Source organism: Neopsephotus bourkii, unplaced genomic scaffold, assembly GCF_033783945.1.
Source record: "Neopsephotus bourkii isolate Nb327-2 ecotype Australia unplaced genomic scaffold, CSIRO-AGI_Nbou_v1 NB_659, whole genome shotgun sequence".
In the NCBI taxonomy this organism is placed as follows: Eukaryota; Metazoa; Chordata; class Aves; order Psittaciformes; family Psittacidae; genus Neopsephotus; species Neopsephotus bourkii.
In genome coordinates this window covers 10,209,108-10,228,949 of record NW_026901158.1, presented here as the reverse complement: position 1 = coordinate 10,228,949, position 19,842 = coordinate 10,209,108, and the positions used below count along the sequence as shown (strand labels likewise).

General features: G+C 47.6%; 1 protein-coding gene across 3 annotated transcripts in view; it reads left to right on the top strand.

The window, feature by feature from the left end:
• The window catches only part of RABL6 (RAB, member RAS oncogene family like 6), a 53,340-nt gene that overhangs the window by 11,327 nt on the left and 22,171 nt on the right, over nucleotides 1–19,842 (top strand). For all 3 annotated transcript variants that reach the window (XM_061353044.1, XM_061353042.1, XM_061353043.1), the window contains 6 exons: nucleotides 712–759; nucleotides 6,068–6,120; nucleotides 7,283–7,374; nucleotides 8,274–8,414; nucleotides 9,751–9,856; nucleotides 15,926–16,029. In XM_061353044.1, the coding sequence (XP_061209028.1) occupies nucleotides 712–759; nucleotides 6,068–6,120; nucleotides 7,283–7,374; nucleotides 8,274–8,414; nucleotides 9,751–9,856; nucleotides 15,926–16,029 (544 nt within the window). The remainder of the gene's footprint in view (nucleotides 1–711; nucleotides 760–6,067; nucleotides 6,121–7,282; nucleotides 7,375–8,273; nucleotides 8,415–9,750; nucleotides 9,857–15,925; nucleotides 16,030–19,842) is intronic.

Below are 19,842 nucleotides of genomic sequence, written 5' to 3'. Positions count from 1 at the left end.
TACACGGATTCAGCAAAAACATCTGGCCAAGGCTGCCCACCCCTTGTGCCAGCAGTTAGTCAGGGGGTCAGCACTGGCTCTGCAGGGAGAATTTCTGTTGTCTTGCTTCAGCTTTTAGCAACTCAATTATGTGTCACTGCTTGTAATTTACTGATGCTGCAGCTTGTGAAGAGCCAAAATTGCCGCTAATATCTTCTTTTTCATAACACACAATGTGAAATGAGCAGGGAAATGGCCTTCTGTAGCTGCAGGACTGTCTGCACCATTTGTCGTGGCTGCAGGAAGATGCTGTTAGTAACTGATCTTCCTTAAATGCGTGTATTCCTCTTTCTTCCAGTGGTACACCTCATTTACAGACCAGGCCTTGTGCTTCAACTTACACTTATATCGGTTTTGAAAGAGTATGGAAACCTCTCTGTATGAAAAGAATCTAAACAAGTATTTATAACATGTTTCAAATCTGACATAAACCATGGAGGAAATGTAGCTGGCATTTGTGTGACCAAGGCCTGAAGTCCTTTGGCTGGCATGGTTTGGTGTAGAGAATGGGCCTTCAGCCTTGTGTTTTGATTTTCTTCCAACTCCAGAAGTCCTTTTGGTTTCCACTCATCTGCTGCTCTGCTGGTGTTGGCTCTGGGGGAGGCTCTGATGAGCGCTGAGTGTGGTCCTTAACTGAAACCCCTCCTAACATGTGTGTTCTTGTGCTTTCAGCCACTGACGATATTGTTAAGGTTGAAGTCTGGGATGTCGTTGACAAAGGTAAGATTCTCACTTCCTTTCTCATGGGGATTCATTGGTCTTTTGCAGTTTTAATTGAGACCTCCCATGGAATTCAGGAATAGCTGCTTACCTCCACTGGAGAAAAATGTTTGTACTGATGTTTTCCAAGTGTGTGGGTGCTAATTCCTGAACAAATACGGAAAGGAGTGAGGAGACTTCTGTGCTAGAGTCTGTTATTTGGGATTTGAACTTCAGATCACACCCAGTGTTCAGAAGCAGTTGGTTCATGTGCTCCATGAAATAGACTGCTGCTTAGTGAGTTCACTGAGCTTTCTTAGAAACTTCATCTTCTCTCCTTTATAGTTTTATATATTTAGAGAGCTATTGAGTTCCTGGTTCTGTTTATGAAAGTGTTGTCAAGCTGTTCTTGTATAGGAATGCTTTTGTTAAGTTGGTAAAATGTTATCTGTGGTGAATAATGTATGCAGGAGGGATGGATAAAATAGAAGCCAATTACTTACTTTCATTTAAGACAGAAAATGCAATGTATGTAATCCAAACCCTTTTCTAAATGCTCAGCCAAGGAGAGCATCACAATGTAGAAATACATTCTTCATTAATTTTCAGGTTTTGTCAGAGTATAAAGTTCTAGTTTATAAAACTAAAACCCTCAAAACCACATGTGAAGACGTAGTGTGGATGCAGTGCAAGCCTGGATGCAGTGGCATCTGTGCCTAGAAGAGGTTGGGCTGCAGACTGAGCCCAACCAGCTCATTCTGTGGCCTGAAATGAAGATTTGTGGCTTTTAAGGGTCCTTTTGTACCAGCCAGGTTTCTGGTTTGAGTATGGTCAGGAAGGCAGCTTCACGAGGGAGCATCTCTCGCTGTGCAGGTTGTGCTCCTTATTGGTGTGTTTCTGCCAGTCAAACCTGTTGACCAGTCATTGAAACTTGAACTCCTGGTTTGACGGCTGCTGCCTTTCCTGCAGCCTGAGCTGGTGGCACTTTCAGGTCTGAGCAAAACATCTGTTTTCTTGCTGCCTTGCGACTTTGGGATGAATAGACAACCCGTGAATTTGGGAACCATGTGTTCCAGCACTGACTCCTGTGAATGGCTTCTCTGAGTATTCCTGTTCTTGACTAGACGCTTGGCTTTTTTTGGCAAAATGACTGGATTTGATATGTGCAGATGTTAATATCGGCTCTTCTCGTGCTGCTTTAGTTGCTGACAGTGGAGCATGTGTGAGAAACCTCAAGAGACTCTCATCTTACCACTTCAGATTCTTTTGAAATAAGCCTCATTCTGTTAAGATCCCTCTTAGGGACCACAGATACGGATTTTTTTATGTAATCAAATGTACTCAGTCAGTGCAGTGTAAAAACTCGGATCATCCTCATGTAACAAAATGAAATCCTTTCCTGTTGCCATAGCACTGGGGATCCTTGGTAAGTACAACTTTAGGAAAAGATGCCAATTAAGCACTAAGAGCGTGCTCATATGTAACCTGCATCTGAATGTTATCTCATGACATCTTTGTTCTTCTTTCTGTGTGCTTAGGACAGAAATTCCTCCTGCGTGATGCTTTTGGTGAGAGCAACACTAATTAAACTGTAGACCCTTAGTGTTGAAATACTGAGTGTTGCTGCAGCACAGTGCTAACAAGACCTGATCCTTTTCTTCCTTGCCTATCAGATCCTTTCTAATGTGCATATTTAGAGTTAGGCAGAATGCTGCATTTATCAGGCTGGATTTGTAACTGCATGCTCTGAACATGCCTTTCAGCATGTGCTGTTTGCCAGGCTACGTTTTTGTTGCCAGTGTTCCTCCATTTGGGGTGAATTGTTCTTGTTAGAGAAAAATGGGAGTCCTCTATTTGGATTAAGATTGAAAAGGTATTGAAAGGCTGATGTGAGGATACAGCCAGGCTGTCTAAAACATGTACCCATAAACTGCAGTTCTCAACTTCAGTCTTGTAAAGCAGCTTTGGCCTTTCCTCTGCTGTGTTGCCATTCCTGAACGTGTGAACCTGCACTGGAGATTTGGGAAACAAGAAGTTGCACCCTGAAAGACTTGCTGTGCGTGTTTGGGCTGCGGTTGGATGTGGATGTGCAGCACGTGCCCCCGTCCCTGTCAGTGCTGCAGTGTGCTGGGGTTTCCCTCCAGGCTGCCTTAGGAAGGCAGGAGTCAGCTCTGGTGGTGCTGCCTGGCTGGTGGCTCACCCAGTGGTGTTTAGGGCATAGGTGTTCCTTTGGAAGTGTGGGGAGATCTGGTAAAGCTGTGAGGTTGGTCGGGGCAGTGGAGCAGGGGGGATGGCAGCTGCTCTACTGCTCCTCTTGCCTTTGGCTTGGCTCTGTGGGGTTTCTGCTGGTTTGACATACAGACTCGATGGAGCACAGGCTCCCTACAGACTTCCCTGCCTCCTGCTGTGTCCTCCTCAGGCCTGCTCCCAGAGCTGGGCTCATTTGGGTAAGGATGCCATTTGTTAAAATCTTAACAAGTCGAGCTTGCCCCCAGCTATGGATTGTATTGAGTTTTGTGCAGTGTGTCATAAATACCAACTCCTTTGCTGCCCTTGGAACTAACAGAACACAGGAAGGAGATCTCAGCAAAAGTCACAGCCTGACTCATCTCTCTGGCTTTGCAGCACGTTGTGTAACTACTGCAGGTCCTAAAGCTGTAACAGATCCTGAATGCAGAGGAGCTGCTTGAATGCAGGTGATTCAGGAACAGTTCTGACCCCATCTTGTAACCTGTGCTAATTTGGTTCCTTATCTTTTCCCAGACACCAGCTAAAAGGATCAAATTATTATTTATTTTCTATTGCTCCCAAAATAGCATTAACTGTTTCCCTCCTTGGAGGTTCCTGTCCCTGCACCTTCCCCCTCCCAGAGGTGAGATGCAAGAAGGAGGAAAGATCAGAATCAATATTTCTGTTCTGTTCAGATGCCCTGAGTCAGATAATTCTGGGGATGTGAATATCACGACCTGGTTTGGTGAATGATGAGCAGAGGCATCTCCCTCATGCTGTGGATAGCATTTGTTGGCAAGTTGGACTGAATCCTTCTATCCCGCACCAGAACCAGTGGGACACAGAGGTGCAGAGGCTCTCAGGGGCTGGCCACGAACCCAGTCTTCTGACGCTCAGTGAAGGCTGGTCTGTAGACTGTGGGGCAGTGCTGTGAGGTTGTTTGGTTTCAGTGTTGCTCTCGTGCCTGTAAATAAGTTGCAGTCATCCCTCTAGGTAGAGAAGCTGAGCAATGGCAGCATGAAGCCCCTTGCCTTCTAACTGAGGCTTTTGGATCACACATCAGTGTGACCTTAAAGAGGAGACTGTGTTCATATAACAGTGAATTTGCACAGGCTGAATTGCATCTTTGTGAAAACGCATACATCTTGACTTTATCTAGCTCATTCTGCAGTTTTGGTTCCAAAAACAGACACAGAGCATAAATACGTACACACATGCGCTTTTCAACCCTGATACTGCTTTCTAGATGACCCCCTTTACAGCAGTGCTGAGCATCATGTAAGAAAGAATATCACTCATTCCTGTTGATACACATATAAAGCCATAAGCAGGGAGGGGCGTGTGTTCAGTCTCTAAGCACTGGTTGTCACTGTCCAGGTTAGAAAGAGACTTTAGTGCTCAGGATGGCAGGACAGTGAGGAATATCTGTAGTTGCTTGGGCTTCTGTTTACACACCTAGAAATTCAGGTCATGCCAAGTGTCATTTAGTGGTCACTGTGTTGATGTCTTGGTATTTGGAGAAGCCACACAAATGCTACTGACTTGAAATGAATTTATTTGAAGTGGGAAGAGGCATCCTTGCAATCCCACGCCTTCAGTTGTGCTGGGAGAAGTCCAAGCCCATACATGGATCCTCCAGGAAAACACACTGCATGAGAGGGGAAGAATCAGGATTAACAGATTTGCTACTTTCAGATGCCAACAGTAACGTGGATGCCCAGGAGTACCCACCAGACGTACTGTCAGGGGAAGGGGCTGGTATCTCCTGCTGTACCCTGCAGCATTTAAACTTCCATGAATAACTCTGGTCCATAACTGTTCTCCTTGTCTTCTGTGCAAAAGGAATGAAGCATTTTATTTCATTTGAAGGGTCTGGCAGAACCAGGAGGTTTACAGCAGCCACCCCATGGCAATCAGCAGGTTGGGTAGTTGGCGGGAGGTATTTTGGTCCCCTGTGTTGCAGTCTTCTCAAGAGTCAGTGGGAGGGGGTTTTGCAGGAGCATCCAAGCTGCCAACACGTCCTGTTGTCAGTGACACAGGATATTTCTGGAAGTTATGAGAAGGAATTCCAAGTGTCTGCCATTATAATTCAGTTAACTCTTCATTACAGAACAGGAAAATACATAATGGAGTTAATTCAGGGGTGCAGTTTTTAATTGTTGTCAGTAACATCTGGAAGATGTTTGGTACCTGTGAAACATAACTGCAGATCTGATCTCCAGGTGAAGGTGCTGCGAGGGCTGGAGCAGCTCTGCTCTGGAGCCAGGCTGAGAGAGCTGGGCTGGGGCAGCCTGGAGAAGAGAAGGCTCCTGAAGGGGAGACCTTAGAGCAGCTCCAGTGCCTAAAGGGGCTGCAGGAAAGCTGGAGAGGGGCTTGGGACAAGGGCCTGTAGGGACAGGCCAAGGGGAATGGCTTGAACCTGGCAGAGGTGATGACCAGCCCCAACCCTCTGGCCTTTCATGCACATGCAGCCTGGCTCTCCTCTACACCTCCACAGCCCCCTTGCCACAGTTGATTTTGCTGGATTCCCCTGTATAACCTCTGTCTGTCTTCTGGCTTTTAAAACTCTTGTTGTCTCCTGCCTCCCCTTTGTTCTTTTTGGTCACGAGTCAGCCCAAAGCACCTGATGGGCTCTGAGATCCCCTTCACCTGCAAGGCAGTGTGTGTCAGGCCGGTGACATGGCACAGCAGTGTCTCTGGGGAAGACTCTGCATGTTGTTGTGCAGTTCAGTCTGAATAGCCCCACGATCTTTTGCTGCTTCCGCATTAATGCAACAAGAAGTGCAACAAAGCAGCTTTCTTTGTGGCCAGGGAGTGCCCCAAACCCTGTGTTCAGTCCTTGTGACTCCATGCTGTGAAGAGAATGGTTTAAACTACCCCAGACTTTCCTCCTATTCATCTTTGAATTAGTCTAGCTGGGATTCTTCAGCCAGGCATGCCTATCCCAGCCCACCCCATTCCCCATGCTTGTAGTAGAAGTTGGGTCTGCTTTAAGGCCATGTTCCAAGTTCTGTGGTCCCGGCTGGCCCCCTCCTGGAGATCTCTGCCCAGTGTAATGCTGCTTCTTTCTTTTTCTTTTTTTCCTACAATTCTCTTTAAGGGAAGTGCAAAAAACGAGGTGATGGTTTGAAACTGGAGAATGACCCTCAGGAGGTGAGTGACCCTGAACGCGTGTCTGCGCTTGGCGGGAGGCCTCTTGTGGTCCATAGAGAGTAAGTTCTATATTTGTTCCTGCTCTAAGGCCAGCCTGCTGAATGGATGAGGAGCACTGTGCTCCCTGATGCTCATCATGCTTTTGCCTCTGCATTTCGTCCCTGTTCTTGTCCTCACCACAACATTCCTGCTGTTTGCCATTCTGTCCTATAGGAATGACTGTGCCCCAGAGGTTTAATCGGTAGCTTTGTGCCTATGTGCACGTGGTCAGTGGCAGGAAGTCCTTTTGTAACGAACTTCTTGTGAGACCTGACAAAGTCACTTGATGCCCTGTTCTATGGCAGCTCCTTAAAACTGGGCTCACAATTATCTTTTAACACCGTTTGAAATAAGGAGGAGGAAGGGGCAATAGAAGTGTTGCATTTTGTGGTAACAGCAGCTTCCTACCTGCTCGAGCACATCCAGAAAAGGGCCACAAGGATGCTGCGAGGGCTGAATCAGCTCTGCTCTGGAGCCAGGCTGAGAGAGCTGGGTTGGGTCAGCCTGGAGAAGAGAAGGCTCCTGAAGGGGAGACCTTAGAGCAGCTCCAGTGCCTAAAGGGGCTGCAGGAAAGCTGGAGAGGGGCTTGGGACAAGGGCCTGTAGGGACAGGCCAAGGGGAATGGCTTGAACCTGCCCGAGGGGAGACTGAGCTGAGCTCTTAGGCAGAAGCTCTTCCCTGTGAGGGTGCTGAGGCGCTGGCACAGGGTGCCCAGAGAAGCTGTGGCTGCCCCATCCCTGGCAGTGTTCAAGGCCAGGTTGGACACAGGGGCTTGGAGCAAGCTGCTCCAGTGGAAGGGGTCCCTGCCTGTGGCAGGGGTTGGAGATGGATGAGTTATAAGGTCCCTTTCAACAAAACCAGGATGGGATTCCATGATCTTACCAGTTCAGTAGCGGTTGCTGTCAGACATGGGTTTTTTCAGTGACTGGGGTGTGTTTCACATCCTGCTCTTGTGGGCAGTGAAGCTGTGAAGCATGAGGTATCTTGCTTAAATGATGGTAATGTGAGATCCACGGATATAGTGACTGTCACTTCAGAAAGTTTGCCTGTTGAGCACAGTAGCTGTATGTGTAAGCCTGAACCAGGTTATTTACTGCTTCTTTGTCTTTGTTTTTTTCTTCAGGCAGAGTCAGAAATGGCTCTGGATGCAGAGTTCCTGGATGTCTATAAAAACTGCAATGGTGTAGTGATGATGTTTGACATCACTAAGCAGTGGTAAGGCACATTCAGTGGCACGTGCCAAGGGATTCTCACTTGTTTAGTGAAAACAAATGACTTCTAGACTTCATGATTCCCACATGGGCTCTGGAGCTGATAACCAGCCTAATGAGTTGAAGCAAGCTTGTATCCCTTAAAATAATAGCTTTATCTTCTGACATGTCATTTAGTATACTCCTCTCCTGGGCTTGTTTTATACAAGTGGTCTCCTATGGGCTACAGTTTGTGGTGTGTTGCTCTCTGAGGCTGGATAATCAGGGCTGTGGCAGGCTCAGAGTGCATTGGGCATGTCACACCTCTGCTCTGCAGAACACAACGAGAAGGGGAATGCTTGTGAGAAATTCCCAGGAAGCCTGGTATCAGTGAGGATGATTCAGAGGCCCTGGGCTGCATTATTGCACAGGAATAATGAACTGTGTGCATTACACATCTGCTGAGGAGGGAGAGAGACATATGAAAGCCAGAGTGGAAAGAGGAGGTGGTGCGAGTTCCTGCTGTATGTTTAAGCCTGTGTTTCCCAGGTGCGGTATGGGTCAGTGAGCCTCCTGGCAGCTGGAGGGAAGGTGCCCTTTGCATCTGCTGACCAACGCTGCTTTGTAGGTCTGAGGGCAGTGCTGCTGTAGGAGATGGGAAGGCGCTGCTGGAAGTGGATTATTGAACTTGTCAAGTTGTTTCTGGAGATAGAAAGAATGATAAACCATATAAGCAGAGAAAGAGCGACGCAAACGTGTTTAAGTTCATGTGTGTCTCTGGGGGGGAGCAAAGGAGCCACAGGCTTAGGAGGACTTTTGGAAAGAATGGTTTATTTGGGTTTTTCCCCTGTGATTGATGCATGAAATTGCTCAGAGAATGATGCTTCCCACTCACCTGCCCTTCCTCTCTCTCCTATGGTGAAGGACATTCAACTATATTCTGAGGGAGCTTCCTAAAGTGCCGACCCACGTTCCAGTGTGTGTGCTTGGGAATTACCGAGACATGGGGGAGCACCGGGTCATCCTGCCTGGCGACGTGCGGGACCTCATCGACAACCTGCACAGGTGGGAGGCTCCATGGCCACCAGGCACCAGCACCATCAATGTCTGTGTTGCTGGCAGAGCCACATCACCTGCATCCTCTGATCTGTGCCAAGTTTTTGTGCTGTCATAGCTGTGAGTGTCTCATGCAGCAGGTTCAGTCTACATGATGGGCTCTTTGATCTCTCCTGGGCAGATTTAGCTATATTCCTGGAAGCAGCACCTTTCAGAGGTGCTTTTTCCAAGGAGTCATATTTTTTCTGGATAATCTTTCTCTTGTAAAAGAATCCTTCCCCTGTAGAACAACTTTTGCTCTATTCCAAATAATTCTGCTACAAGAGAGCCAACAAGTGCAACTGTCTTCCTTGCGCCTCCTCTGAGAGCATCCCCACAGAACTTTACTGGGCACAGCCAAGTCCTATACCTGCTTGGCCAGCCAGGCAGAGATGCGAGGTGCTCTGTTATTTAATGTTAAATATTATGTGTTGGTCAGGAGCCAGTAGATTGTACTTTTTTTTCTGTGGATTTATGTTTTTAAGGCTTTTTGTATTTTTTCATTTTCCTTGTCTCTCACTTCTTTATCCCTATGTCAGGCACACAGACATGGCTTGAACTATAGTGCAGTTATTTCTTTACAAGTTCATCTCTATATGTGACTTATGTAGGTCTGTTTGCAAAACCTTCTCTGGGAAATGAACAGCTTGTACAGTGGGAAACCCCAAGTCTAGTAAACCAGTGGCCCAGTGTCCTGACGTGGTATTTCTTTGTCTGGCAGCCGCATGACACTGCGACACAGCAACACCCTTCAGCAGGAAAGAAGTGTGAATTTTCTCAGAATGGCCTCCTAGCCTACATTGGGGATTGAGGGCTTGGCTTGTAAATGAGGATTGCTCATGGTATGGGCTGGAGCAGCTCTGCTCTGGAGCCAGGCTGAGAGAGCTGGGCTGGGTAAGCTGGAGAAGAGAAGGCTCCTGAAGGGGAGACCTTAGAGCAACTCCAGTGCCTAAAGGGGCTGCAGGAAAGCTGGAGAGGGGCTTGGGACAAGGGCCTGTAGGGACAGGCCAAGGGGAATGGCTTGAACCTGCCAGAGGGGAGACTGAGCAGAGCTCTTAGGCAGAAGCTCTTCCCTGTGAGGGTGCTGAGGCGCTGGCACAGGGTGCCCAGAGAAGCTGTGGCTGCCCCATCCCTGGCAGTGTTCAAGGCCAGGTTGGACACAGGGGCTTGGAGCAAGCTGCTCCAGTGGAAGGGGTCCCTGCCTGTGGCAGGGGTTGGAGCTGGAGGAGCTTTCTTAATTTCTTCTCCATCTCGACAGTTCCTGTCCTCTACAGTTTTCTTCTCTCTACCTCTCCTGTTGATACAGGCCTCCTGGTTCCTCATATTTTCGCTATGCTGAGTCTTCCATGAAGAACAGCTTTGGCCTCAAGTACCTGCACAAGTTCTTCAACATCCCCTTCTTGCAGCTGCAGGTAAGACCGAGGGCACAGTTGATGTGCCGAGTGGATGGGGTGGATTTCATTGTCTCTGAGGTGGGAATTCGGGGTTTCATTTGCTGTTAAGGGATCCTGAGTTGATTTTTGGGTTTGTAAGTTTTGTTACAACAAAATTATGTCAATACATTGATGCCTCTGACTTAACTGTGTCCCTGCTTGTGGGAGCACTCTACTGGGTTCACAAATGCTCACCTCTGGAGAAAGGCTCCAAGGTGATAACACTGGCAAGAGAATTGCATCAAGGGATGGAACTGCTAAGTTTGTTAAACTTTGTATTTAAGTTCTGCTCAGTTAAAACTCGGATGAGTTTGGTCATGAGCTGAACAGTTCAGGGACAACTGCTGAAGAGCTTTGCCCTACCTATGACTGATCTGCCTGCTGCCTGTCCACAGATCCAGCTTGCATGTTCCCTTCCTAACTGAGGGTGCTTGGCCTGACTGAGTGGGAAGGAGTGGCCTGGCTGAGTGAGCATGGAAGGGTGGGATTCTCCGCTGTGGTGCTTTAGAAGAGGATCTTTGGGGTGACCATAGAGGGGTCTTTTGGAATCAACCGAATATGCTTTTTGGGGTGCATATAATGACGTATCTTTGGATGCAAAAAGCAGGCTGTTGTTCTTGATTATCTTTCACCAGAAAGTGGAATCTCTGTGTATTTTTATACAAATAATCCCCACTGGAATGCTTTGTCAGAGGAAGGTGGCATCTAATAGTGAATGTCACAAGTTCTCAGGCTGCAGGGCAGGAAGCACCAGGGTGAGAAAACAATGTATAAAAAGCCAGTAGAACAATAAATGTTAGAGGAGAATGTTGTAGATATCTGAGATTCAAACCCAATTTGCTGCTCAGTGGGGTAGATTGAAGTCTACCACCGTGGTGTTGGCTACATGTTTGGTTTTATAATTTGGCTCCTATGGTAAAGGAACCATGCAGAATAATTAGTTCCCAGGTTACTTTTGTCAGTTTTGTAGATCTCTCCTATTTTCCTCAGTTAGATGTTGGTAAAAGACCGAAGCATGAGCACAGCCTTCCTGCAGAGTTGTTTCTGAAAGCTGCTCATGATGGTACTGTTCAGAGTCAGTATATGCAGTGATTTCCGTAGCCATAGGAATGAGCAGGAAATACCAAAGCATTTATAGTATCAGGTTTGCTTGGAAGCAGCTTTAGGATGTGCGTGTTCAGGGACCTTTCATTTCAGTGTGCTGTGTAGAAGTGAACATGATCTATTGATCTGCATCTGAAAGCAATTAGGACACTGAGATAAGGGAGTTGTCCGAAAGCCACAGAACCCCTTGGGCAAGTCTTGGTCTTTAGGGAAGTAGGAAAAATAATCTGATATAACCTTTAGCTGTTTGGAGATTCCAGTGTTGGTTTCCTGGGAAAGGGAATGGGAATGGAGTGACCAGTCCTTCAGCTCAGTGAGCTCGGGTGCCACTGGGCATAGTCCAGAAGGTGCAGGTGCCACAGCCTGCCACATCCAGTGATTAAATAATTCAACACAGCAGAAACAAACCTAAAAAGACTTCTCATTACAGTTTAGCTCCCAAAACATGCAAGGGGAGATTTGGATGGGCACATATAGACAATCCTGGTAAATGTGTGCTCCGTTCTTCATATGTCAACACAGACAGTGGCAGTTGAGTTGTCCTGTGCCTGTCACTCCAGGAGGGAGTGATCAGATCATGGCTGCCTGGCTTTTCCTTTATACCAGCAATGTCAAAACTAATTCCTGCAGTTCTGTGCTCATGCAGGGATTGCAGGCAAGTGCTTTATGTGCTGTCTGATAAAACCACAGCATCGGATTCACCATGGGGATGGCTTGTTTCCCTTCCCACTGGTATGCAGGAGATCCCTGCCCTTGCCATTTTGTGCTGAGGTGGGTGACACTGCAAACTGGGAGGCTTCGGGCTGCTTTGTCCTGATTTTGGGGCTTTACTTGATGTCAGACCTCAGCTGCAATGTGCTTTTCCAGAGCCACTTGCCTTTGTGCCGCAGGTTTGTTTGAAGAGCTTAGTGCTGCTGCTAGGTGGATCAGGGTGTTTTGCTGCTCGGGGAGCCCTGCCTTGGTGTGCTGCTGGCCTCAGTAACTGCCATTGCAGCAGCATGTTCATATCTGTAGGGAAATTGCAGCTAGGCTTCATTCCTAAAGGTTCTGCTTACTCCTTCAGAGGGACCTGCCAGTACCAGGCTCCAGAAGGGAGTCATTTCCTGCTACTTTGGAACAAAGAGGGTTGAAGGAAAGGAATGCTGTCGGGTATTAAATGCACACAGAATCCCAGGCTGGTTTGTGTTGGAAGGGACCTTAAAACTCCTCCAGTTCCAACCCCTGCCACAGGCAGGGACCCCTTCCACTGGAGCAGCTTGCTCCAAGCCCCTGTGTCCAACCTGGCCTTGAACACTGCCAGGGATGGGGCAGCCACAGCTTCTCTGGGCACCCTGTGCCAGCGCCTCAGCACCCTCACAGGGAAGAGCTTCTGCCTAAGAGCTCAGCTCAGTCTCCCCTCGGGCAGGTTCAAGCCATTCCCCTTGGCCTGTCCCTACAGGCCCTTGTCCCAAGCCCCTCTCCAGGTTTCCTGTAGCCCCTTTAGGCACTGGAGCTGCTCTAAGGTCTCCCCTTCAGGAGAGCTGAACCAGACCAGCTCTCATATGATTTAATCATTCTCAGTTAACCACTGAGGTTTCTCTGTGTTCCTTGGCCTGCCCTCCCACAGCTCCCAAGAGGAAGAGTTGTTCCACTGTGTGTGAGATTCCAGGCTATCCTTTTGCAGGGCTGGTGCTCTGTGTGTTGGTTTGAAGTTGCACATTACAGTGTTCAGCTTACGTTCATGCATCTTTCATGCAGAAAGCAGTGGCTGAAACTCATACCCCAGCACAGAGCACATTCCCTCCTGCAGCCCAGGCTCTTCAGTTAGGCATCAGTTCCTTGCCAGGGGAACCTTGTCACACCTGGGCACACAGCTGAGCTGTAGGTGTTGCTGGTGGCCCACATACGGTGCAGACGGGATCAGGTCAGCCAGGCCTTGGGCTGCTGTGCTGGAAGGAGACAGCCCTGCATACAGCTGGCACTGCCTTTTCCCTGAAGCACTGGGAAGTGGCATCCAGCCAGTGCACGAGGCTGTGGTACATCATTTATTCCCTTCTTTTGGGTCATTGCTAAAAATAAGCTGTTTCTTTAATATTTGAATACCAGCCTGGTAGAAGAGAAATTTCTTTAAATGGACTAAAGTGGACTTGGAAACTCATCACTAGTGATGAATGTTTACAAGTGGCATAGCAATGAAAGCATCTCCTGAGTCAATCTGAGTTCTTCATCTACTGTCATCTGTGAAAACTGACATAAATGCAACTCTAGGATAAGTCTTAATGGCAAAGTATGAGGAAAGGAAACCACTTGTTTAATAATAGACTTTATCTGAGTGCCAGGGTCAGCACTGGAGAGCAGCGTCCTTCTGTCTCTGTTTATTCAGCTGATTTGCTCACATTATCTCACTCTTCCTAGGAAACTGAGGACAAAGAAGCAGAAAACTTGCTCTTTTTTTGTCTCATTTCTGCTTACAATGAATACATGAAAGGATTAAATCTGTTGCTTCAAGAATATTAAATCTCTCTAATCTTGAATTCTAACATCTAGAATTTAAATTCCAATGTCTAGAATCTGGATTCTGAGATCCTTATTAGCACTTTGTTTAGTGGAGGAAGTTTAAATACATACAGCATGTTTTGCTGAGATGTACTTGTCTGTCTACCACAATAAAGGGAACTTGAGTTAACTGATGACTTCATCATTCTTTGTATACATGATAATCAAGTCAAGCTTCCATCTGTGTAGAGCTTATGAATATGGTGAATAAAAATGACCCATCAAAGGAAGTATGGATCGCTCCAAGCTGTTAACCTAATGGCAAAGGTAAAAATGAAGAATCTAAATGCCTTGGAAATAGTAAATTAGCTTAAGTGATGATAGAAGCTTTTACATTTCAAGAAAGATTGCATCTTCCAGTAAATGAGCAGGTTTAAAGGTTATCAACTGCTATGAATCACCTGGTCTTATAGTACAAAATAGAAATGACTTAAGCCTTGCTTGTTGATTTCAGCCATGGGAGAATTTGTTAAGAATCAACCATGCAAGCCATGCAAGGCTCAGGCTGTGCGCTGGCTGCACAAAGTGTGCTGTGTGGTGCTTTTAGAAGGCAGATGAGTGACTTGCTCTTCAGATTTGTGCACTTTCTTGATAGCTTCAAAGTTGTTGTGTCTAGGAAAGTACAGGTTTAGCAGGCTGAGGAAACTTGGGCTGTTTAACCTCGGTAAGAGAAGCTGCGTGGAGACCTCAGAGAAGCTTCAAGTGTTCTGAAGGATGCCAGAGGGGGATTGTTCATCTGGGATTGTAGGGACAGGAATGGCTTGAACAGGCCAGAGGGGAGACTGAGCTGAGCTCTTAGGCAGAAGCTCTTCCCTGTGAGGGTGCTGAGGCGCTGGCACAGGGTGCCCAGAGAAGCTGTGGCTGCCCCATCCCTGGCAGTGTTCAAGGCCAGGTTGGACACAGGGGCTTGGAGCAAGCTGCTCCAGTGGAAGGGGTCCCTGCCTGTGGCAGGGGTTGGAGCTGGAGGAGCTTTAAGGTCCCTTCCAACACAAACCACTCTGTGATTCTATATTGCCAATAGTATCTGCACAAAGAGACCGAACACCGCTGCTTTATACAAATGTGTGTATTCCCACGGGGGGTTATTCTGTAAGTTGCATAGTAGATCCCCTGTGTGCTTTTTACTCCCAACAGGATCGTTCTGCAGTGAGCATTTATGTTGTCAAACATGGAATTAAAGATTCACTATGGTTATTGACGCTAATCTTCAGAAGGATTTGTCATAGAAAGGTTAAATGTATCTTGAAGATGATGTAGTTATAAAAGGCAGAATCTTGGTAGTTTGGAGGAGACCTGCGGATTCTCTTCCATTTGCTCCCATCTGGGTTGTGGTGCAGCCCCTGCTGTAGCTGTGCAGTGCTGTGACTCATGACAGCACAAACTGTCCCTGCTTCCTGTGCCATCAAGCATATGGGCCATGGGAGAGGGAGGATTGGTGCTTCCGGGAACCGAATACCGGGACTTGGGACTCCAGAATTCAGGGTTTGAGCTGCCCTGCGTGCCCCTGCTTGGAGCCTCCCCAGGAGCCAGCAGTGCCCAGTGTGGGGCAGCCAGGGGAAGGGGCAGGATTTGTACCATGAAGCTGAGTGGTGGCTTGTCCAGTTCCTATTCCTGCAGAAAGGGAGGCTGCACCAGCCACACAGCTCAGGGCCATGGGCTGCTGGATGCGCCACAGGGAGCCCCTGGGTCTGGCCGTGCCCCTGCACATTCAGCAGGGTGCAAGTGGTTATTGATCTCTTCCTGTTGCCATCCAGGCTTTCAGAGTGTCCCATGACCATCTGCAATTGATTTTGAGCCTTTTGAGCCAGCACTTCCCCTCAGCTGGGGTTTTTGCTTGGGTTTGGTTGGAAATGTGGGAAGGTAAGGACTGAATGAAGCCACCCTGGTTTCCATTAGTGAATCCTTTCACTTGACTGCACATCTGAAATGTACTGAAGTGTCTGTCCCCATATGTGGGGCAGCAACTGAAGGCAGAGGGGCAGTGACTTCTAAAATGTTACTGAGCTGACAGGTTGTGCTCACTCATCCACCCTGACAGTGAAAATTCCTGTGAGGTTTTCGTCAGCTGGGTCCTGCTTGCTCTTTGGCACAGGGAAAAAGAAAAGTTCAGAAGGAATGGGTTCCACAGCTGTCCTCCAAATGCAACCGGCAATGCTGTGTCTGAGCATCACACATTGTTAACTTATGGCTGGCTGCAGCTTTCTGCCACAGAGGCTTTCTGGATACTTTTGCTGCTGCTTCTGCTTCCCTTTGTGCTTCTTTGTTGAACACCATGAGAGGGACCAAAGCTCCTGTTTAATGCATTGCTGTGGGTAGGGTGGTGACATGAGATCTCATTGTGTCAGAGTGCACAGGGATCTGTTACAGTGACCTGTCCTGCTCAGCCCCAGCTTGTTTTCCTTTCTTCAGAGGGAGACGTTGCTGCGGCAGCTGGAGACCAATCAGCTGGATATCGATGCAACCCTGGAGGAGCTGTCGGTGCAGCAAGAGACAGAAGATCAGAACTACGAACTGTATGTCACTGAGCCATCGTCTCTGATTTGTTGGGGTCCAGGTGTCCCCTGGATGTTGGGCAGCCCCAGCCATGGCGTGTGGCCAGGCTGAAGGGTCCAGTGGGTGACATTTAGAGGCTTTTGTGGTTGGGGGTCTTGTAAAATGTTACTTTGAAATGGCTTCGCCTGACATCATATGTGCACATGGGGATCCATTGGAAGGGTCTGGTTCCTACTGGCATATGATCTAGGGAGGGCGTTGGAGGTGGAGCTGAGCACATCTGGAGGCAGCACATGCAAAAGGGATTGTGGATAAGTGTGTTACAGCCTCTGGGGCTGAAAGGGGATATTTTCCATCTCTCTACTGCTTAGCACAGTTTGATTCCTCCTCTTTTGGCTATTGCATTCCAGTGTATTGTGTGCCTTGGGATAAGCAGAAAGTAATGGCAACAACATCGTTGTGTTTAGCTCCCTTTGAATACTTCTGGACTCCTCCGTGCATTTCTGGTTTGAAACAGTGACCAGTTCCTGCTGCCTTGGGTTTGTTCAGACACAGTCTGTTTGCTGCTGGAGGTGAACATTTGCCATCTTGAGCGCTGCAAAGCCCGTATATCTGTAGCATAATGAGCAGGAATCTTCAGATTTGTGTGTTGTTGACAAATGTGTTCCATGAATTCCCATTGCAAGGTCTTTATTGCAGTGATGTGCAAGTCGGAGAAGTCAACCCCAGAATGAATTGGAAAAAGCTCCTTTACAGGCAGCTTTATTTGGAAGTTGGAGTCGATGGTTATGAAATATTCATGCACAGCCATTTTTACAAAGCATTTTTCAGACCAAGTTTCAGGTTTTATAACTGTAGTCAGTTGTTTTCCTTTGAGAGCACTGAAATACCACATATTCCCACAGAGCAGTACTATTTCCAGAGGGCTCACCTCATTCCTTTCCTTAGGGACTGGCTAGTCTCCCCCTGCCTCCACCAGTTCTCTTGATGTCCCTACTCGAAGGACTGGATTGTGTGGGTTGTGCTGTCAGATTGATTTCTAGTTTATACTGCATCAGTAATGGGAAGATACTTAAAAGAACCAGGAGCTGGCAGAAATTCACAAGATCTCACTGCTTACCTTTCACCCTTGACCAGCTTTAGCGTTTGCTGGACCCTTACATGTGCTGCTTCAGCTCATGAACCCAGCAGAAAACTGTCTTGTGCAGGGCAGCTGCTGCAGCACCTTCTCCAAGGTAATTCCTGCTCTCCTGCCATAAAATCAGGCTGTGGAGCAGGGTGAGGTGACAGTGCCAGGACATCTCTGTTACTTCATTCATCCCTGTGTGTGTCTGGTCACTGTTGCTAAATTGGGATCAGTGGGAACAGAGAGAACAAGCGCTCACCCTGCTGAGGCTGTACAGAGGACCAACAGCAGCACTCCCACATGTGGATCCCAGAGAAGACACGAGGTGGCACACAGCGCTGCCTCATCGATGATGTAAGTCAGCCCCTGGCTGGGCTTTGCCTCTCCAAGAAGGCTCGTTTAGATGCTTCCAGCTCTTTCTCTGTATAGTCTCCTTTCCTCCTGCCACCCCTCTGGGTCTAGTACTTGCCCTGTGGTTCCTCAGATGTTACCTATTCCATGCAAAACCTCGTTTTAGCCCTTTCTTGGGTTCCTGTATTCTTATGAACCAAACAGGTTCGTAAGAACAGGTTCAGGCTGGGTTTTCTTTTACTCTCCTCTGAGTTTATACTTCATGTGCTCATTTTTTCCATCTGTAGTTGTCCCCAGCTTATCTTCTGGCACAGGGAAGACTTTTTTATGTCCAGCATGCCTGTTCCCTCACTGCGTAGTGCACATGGAGGAACAGCTTTGGGGAAACTGTGGAAGCTCTTCCTGCATATTCATGGCTTTTCAGGAATAAGCTACTGGTGGAAACATTTGCAGAGGGCAATAGAAGCAGGTTTCATGTATGGATTTCATGAGCTTTTCTGTTTGGCTGCATTTTTTTCTAGTATTACTCTTCTATTAATATCAAAAGACATTTAATTTCAAGGGTGAAGTCATCAACTCTCTTTGAATTAACTCTTCTTCCCCCCCACTCCCCCCAATTAATATGTTAGTCAAAAGGAATACTGAAATTATTCCTTGTGAGAAATCCTATCTTCTTTCACACTTGGTACTGAGAAGCTTCAGGAAGTTGTCCCCTGTGGACCTCTGTGACTGCGATTTGTAACGCATGAGCTCCAACTTCTTCACAGGAGTGAACTTCTTCACATAAGGAATGAGTTTTCAGATTGTTTACTCCATGTGTTTAAGAGCTCTTGAGAAAACTGTCAGTCAGGCATTGTAAAACTGTATCCAAAGCATGTGGGATGAGCTTCATCTGAAAAGCATCTGAATGAACTTCAGATTATCTGAGCTATTGTATGATCCAGGCTACAACTTCCGCAGAGGCAGGACCTGTCCCAGGTTTGCCATGTGATGGAAGTCCTTCTGCCTGCCTTCCATGCGGCTGTCACCTGCAACATCAGGTCACCCTGGATAGCCAAGTGCTAATGTCCAGCAAGGAAAGATCACAGAATCATAGAATCATTTATTTGGACAAGACTTTAAGATCATCGAGTTCAAATGTTAACCCAGCCAAGGCCACCTCTAAGCCATGCCCCTGAATATCACATCTCAATGTTTATTCAGTCCCTCCTGGAATGATGACTCCACCATTTCCCTGGGCAGCCTGTTCTAGTGCTTGACAACCCTTTTGCTGAAGACTTTTCTCCTAATACCCAATCTAAACCTCCCCTGGTATAACTGGAGGCCATTTCCTTTCGTTGTATGGATAATGGACCAGTGACTGCAGAAAGGCGTTTGTGCTCTCCTAATGCAGAGTCTTCTTTTGGATGGCACACTCTCTGCATTAGGCAGCTCTGTTCACTGCACAGCCATTGGGTGGTAGTAGGGGTTTATTTGCTGTTTGTTTCTTCTGCATTGAGCACAGATTGTAATATTGGGAAGACGGAAAGAAGGAGAAAGCTCTTCCCTGTGAGGGTGCTGAGGCGCTGGCACAGGGTGCCCAGAGAAGCTGTGGCTGCCCCATCCCTGGCAGTGTTCAAGGCCAGGTTGGACACAGGGGCTTGGAGCAAGCTGCTCCAGTGGAAGGGGTCCCTGCCCGTGGCAAGGGATGAGCTTTAAGGTCCCTTCCAACACAAACCAGGCTGGGATTCTAAGACCATGGTGCTGAGTAACCTCAGCACTATCTGGCAGAAGAACCTGCTGCTAGAGCTGCTCTCTTGTATCTTCAGCTCTGTTGAAGTACACGTGGAATCACAGCAGCTAAAGGCTGAATGGCCAGTTAAGAAAGCAAAGCCACTTTGGTTTCCCTTCCCCCAGCCCCACCTCTGTCATGTCTGCTTCCTGTGAATCACTGCTGCCATCAGATCAGGAGCCAGTGTGTACTCAATGGGACTCCAGGTCATGTTTTTGTGTGTGGCAGCATTAACTAATTGTAACTAAGCCTGTCATCATTGCTATTGCTAGAGAGTGGGAAAACATGGAGTGTGTCCAGTGTGTTGTGCACACAGGAAAGTCCTGCTGCGTCAATTTTGGGTCAGGTGGAAAACATGAGGAGCTCTTGGGGAGGAACTGTGCTCTGCAGGGCCTGGGCACCAGGATTCAACGCCACTTGGCAACTGGTTTCACATTCAGGGAGCTGGCCTTAGGGGGAATGAGGTTCAGTACCTTTAATGAGCCCAAACCAAACAAGTGGCAATGTATAACCTTCAATAACCCCAGTTAAAGTGATGCCACACAGCCTATTAGTCTTCATTTTCACAGTTAATGAAATAGCCCA